Source organism: Galeopterus variegatus, unplaced genomic scaffold, assembly GCF_000696425.1.
Source record: "Galeopterus variegatus unplaced genomic scaffold, G_variegatus-3.0.2 Scaffold269, whole genome shotgun sequence".
In the NCBI taxonomy this organism is placed as follows: Eukaryota; Metazoa; Chordata; class Mammalia; order Dermoptera; family Cynocephalidae; genus Galeopterus; species Galeopterus variegatus.
In genome coordinates, this window is record NW_007726380.1 from 188,900 (window position 1) to 193,584 (window position 4,685).

The 4,685-nt window shown below is 41.1% G+C and overlaps 1 protein-coding gene across 2 annotated transcripts in view; it reads right to left on the minus strand.

The window, feature by feature from the left end:
• Positions 1 to 333: 333 nt before the first annotated feature.
• The window catches only part of POLH (polymerase (DNA directed), eta), a 25,456-nt gene continuing 21,104 nt past the window's right edge, over positions 334 to 4,685 (minus strand). For both annotated transcript variants that reach the window (XM_008566772.1, XM_008566771.1), the window contains 2 exons: positions 4,141 to 4,310; positions 334 to 1,719 (listed from right to left, as the gene is read on the minus strand). In XM_008566772.1, coding sequence (XP_008564994.1) covers positions 828 to 1,719; positions 4,141 to 4,310 — 1,062 coding nt within the window. In that variant the 3' untranslated portion in view covers positions 334 to 827. The remainder of the gene's footprint in view (positions 1,720 to 4,140; positions 4,311 to 4,685) is intronic.

Genomic DNA, 4,685 nt, shown 5'->3' on the forward strand with positions numbered 1-4,685 from the left:
ATCTTCTAGATCAGTATTTCTCAAACTTTACACATTGGGGAATCCTGTTAACATGCAGTTCTGACTCAGAAGGAGTGGTGATGAGGCAGAGACTATTTCTTACAAGTACCCTGGTGATGCTGATGCTGCAGTGATGCTCCAAATTACACTTGGAGTAACAAGGTTCTAGAGATGATCTAGTTTTTTGTGTTTTTTTAACGATGACCGGTAAGGGGATCTTAACCCTTGACTTGGTGTTGTCAGCACCATGCTCACCCAGTGAGCTAACCAGCCATCCCTATATATGGGATCCGAACCCATGGCCTTGGTGTTATCAACACCACACTCTCCCGAGTGAGCCATGGGCCAGCCCCAGAAATTTATTTTTAAACCTTTTTTTTTTTTAAACTCAGTTCCTTTTCTGTGCCAATGTTAAGTTAGGCACTTTAAATATATCGTTTTTAATCTTCAATAATCTGTAAACTTCTCTGTTTTACAGATGAAGAAGTGAAGAAAGTAATTTGCTCAAGGCCATATGCATAAGAAGCAGAGCTAGGTTTGAAACCGGGTCTCTTAGGCCCCAAGACCCAAACACTTTTTACCATGACACTGTCTCCCTAAACTCTTTAGACTAAAAATCAAAGGGAGGATGAATTTTTACATCTCTATCAGCAATGGGATTATAATCCATGCCTATGAAGAGATAGGAACATTACCCCAGCACTTTAGCTGGATTATTTTTTGTACAAAAAATTTCATGTTATAGATTTCCTTAAGAAGTGAACATATTTCCACTTCCCAGGCTACAGATAAAATATTAAAATCCTGCAGCAAGCCTGAGGGCAGCACTAATGTGTTAATGGCTTAAAAAATGATTCCAATGTCAGCATGCCCTCAGGTCTAGGGCGCTTATTACTGGAAGCCAAAGGGCTCTTGGGATTTCTTTTACCTTGAGGAGAAATGGCAGGAACAACCTGGGGGGCTGAGGAGTGGGGCTGCAAAAAGGATTTCTGCAATTCCAATGCAAAATGATAGTCAATGTGTTCTGGCATCTCCCATACTGGTACCAGGGAGCCACACTTCTCACAGCGTACTTGGTCCTCAGCAGCAAGAAGACTTGAGGTAGTAGCCTCTAGAGCCACCTGCAGAGCCGACTTGGAAGCTGAAGAAGCAAGCTTGCTTGGGCTGTTCTGGGCCAAATGCATCTCTGTAGGAGTTGTTTTAGAGGATTCTAGCTTCAATGCTCCTTCACAAACGGGGGCACAATCTGGATACTCGATTGGAAAGTAGTTTGTTAACCCTTTAGAGTTGGACTGTGGGTTTTGTGGAGGGAAACAAACTGAAGAATTATTAAGCTGTTTCTGCTTTAGAAGCAGACTTTTTTGCTTAAAGAAGGGCTCAGTTCCTGTAATTCGACTGGTTTGGAAAGGTAATGAGGGCTTAGGTGGTGGATTGCTTGTGGAGGCCTGGATAGTGGCAGTAAGAGATGAAAGTGAAGCTTCTTTGATTTTCTGCTTTTCTGCAGCTTTTTGGAAGAATGATTCCAGAGAGGTGTTTGCTTTCTTAATGCCTGTCACCAATGGGCTACTTCCTTGGGTCTTAGCTTCTGAACTGGTAATTGGCACCTTTGGCAGAGAACTTGGGTCACTGCTCAAGAAAATGGTGATGTCTGTGCAAGATGAAGGGGCAGAGGCAGAGAATTTGGTAGCACAGAGGAACAGCATTGTGAGGGGAGGGGACCTGTAAGGAAAGTTAGGAAGATTAACATCAGGTCACTATTTCAGAGCTTAGGACAATTCATAAATGACTGGGAATTCTGGTTCTGCCACAAAAGGACATTATTCCTTACTGCAGTGGGTCTCAGTCTTTAGCTTATATCAGATTAATAGTCAGTAGACCTCAGATTGACAGAGAATTTGAGTTTCTAACAGTTTTCTAAGTGATGTTGATGTTGACAGTCTGGGACCACAGCTGAGAACCACTGACTTGGTGACCGCCCACCTCCTGCCAGCTAGGTATTATTGTTTTTATGAGACACTGCTGTAGAGCTGCTGAAATTCAGGGCGGGGGTAAGAAATTTTATATTCAGGGCAACAGAAAAGCTTTTGAATATTTAGATTGGAAAGACCTGAAAAATCTATAGCCATTCTCCTATTTTTAAACCTAACCCTAACGGTGACTAACTTTACACTCTGGAATTCTAGAGAAAAAAAACCCACAACTGCTTTTGGTTACCAATTCTAGTCTCAAAAACATTTCAAATTCCTGTCATAAAGTTCCTCATTATGTCTAATTACCCAAATAAAATTTCACATTAGCTGATTTTCAGAAGAGGAAACAAACCTTTATTATTTTATTTATTTATTTATTTTTTTAAGATGACTGGTAATGGGATCTTAACCTTTGGCTTGGTGTTGTTAGCACCACGCTCACCCAGTGAGCAAACCAGCCATCCCTATATGGGAGGGGATCTTAACCTTTGGCTTAGTGTTGTCAGCACCACGCTCACCCAGTGAGCAAACCAGCCATCCCTATATGGGATCCGAACCCGTGGCCTTCGTGTTATCAGCACCACACTCTCCCGAGTGAGCCACAGGCCGGCCCCAGAAACAAACTTATATACAAACTAGTCCCTCAATGAGGTAAAAAGCAAATGCTATTTTAAAGTTATTATGACAGTATCTCAATATCCTCAGGTTTCATTCTTTGGGACAGCCTTATAATCAGATAATTTTGTTGTTTCCCTGTCAATAAATTTCACGCTATTGGGGAGTGGTATTTGTTATAGTTTGTCAACTCATAAGTTTTCAAATAAGGTTTCGTATGAACATAGTACCACAATTATTATTTGGTTTTGTGCAACCATTCAATATTTTAAAATAAGCAAATATACCAGGAAGTAAATTATTCTTAGTAAAGAACAAAGACTCCAACTTTAGAGACCCCATCATATTATAGGTCTATACATATAATAGTGCCAATATATTTTATTTTATTTTTTTTTAAAAAGATGACCGGTAAGGGGATCTTAACCCTTGACTTGGTGTTGTCAGCACCACGCTCAGCCAGTGAGCGAACCGGCCATCCCTATGTGGGATCCGAACCCGGGGCCTTGGTGTTACCAGCACTGCACTCTCCCGAGTGAGCCACAGGCCGGCCCCAGTGCCAATATATTTAGATAAGCAATAAATTAGGTGATTGACTAAACTTTGGTTTTATTTTTTATAATCTTAAATATATTCTGTAAGTAAACAACCAATTTATCTTTCTCTCATAATTGTATTTCCATGAATTTGGAATACTTTTTTTTTCAATGTAACAGGCTATGTTAAATAAGCTCTTAAAAGATTCCAAACCCAGGCTGGCTGGTTAGCTCCGTTGGTTAGAGCACAGCCTTATAACACCAAGGTCACGGGTTTGGATTCCTGTACTGGCCAGTGGCCTCCCCAAAAAAAGATTCCAATCCTGAAAATCATTAATATTTGGACAGAAAATGAACATGCTCCAAAAAGAGGCTTTATCATATATTTGGTTATATTTCATGACCTAGAGAAGTAGTTTATTAGTGAATAGAAGTATATTAATGAATATAACACTGGTATAATACCAGTGGAGCTCATAAGTAGGATGTTGGATAGAGATTATCTTTTAATATTTTTTGGGCTGGCCAGTTAGCTCACTTTTAGAGCCTGGTGCTGATAACACCAAACCAAAGTCCAAGGTTCAATCCCCATGCTGGCCAGCCACCAGAAAAAAAAAAAAAAAAGATGCTTTTAAGATAGAATAATCAAGTAGTTGAGAGAGAAGTTCCCCAGTGTATTCGTGAAACTTGAGCTCTGTACTCCAAGTGCAATTGGTCATTTTCCTGACTATAACAAGCTGATACTGGCAGAGACAGTATTGGTTCACTTTGCCTTCTATCCTACCCCTGGGAATTGGTGTGTACCCAATATAGGCAAAGCAGCTGCAGCAGAGCTTCCTTGTTTCTGGGGTTGCTACTGTCTTTTTTCTCTTGGTGCATGACCATTCCCCTCTGTAATAAGTGCTGCTAGTCTGAGTGAGTCACAAAAAGCTTGCCCCAGCTGGAAAGATGCCCACTAATTTTAGAGCTAAGCCAGGGCATACATCTCTTTTGAAAAGATGAGTTGGGAAAAAACTCACCATTCTGTTTGAATTCCAGAAGTATTACAGTTCTTAATGACAGCAAATGCGTCATGGCTTATCTTGTGAGCATCATAGCGAGTAAGGGCACAGCAGCGGCGCAAGCTGCTGAGACGTTTGTCTCCTTGTACACGAATACTCACAGCCAGCTGGTTGGCCACCCTGTTATTCTGTGGGTGGAAAATAATTGAGATCAGAAATAAAGTTACCAAGAGCATCTGGATTCTCTATACCACTGCATGAGAGGAAATTAAAAGAACCAGGGTGAAAGAATGGTTTGGAAACAGTAAGTTTAAAAGTCAAGAATACTCGTATAGGGTCTGCAAGCAAAGAATAAGCCTGTTTATTCATGTATACTGCAGATGTATACAGTCGTCGATGGTATCCAAGGGGTACTGGTTTCAGTACCCCCATGGATACCCAAATCTATGGATGCTCAAGTCCCTTAAATAAAATGGCATAAGGCCAGCCCGTGGCTCACTCAGTAGAGTGCGGTGCTGATAACACCAAGGCCAGGGGTTCGGATCCTATATAGGGATGGCCGG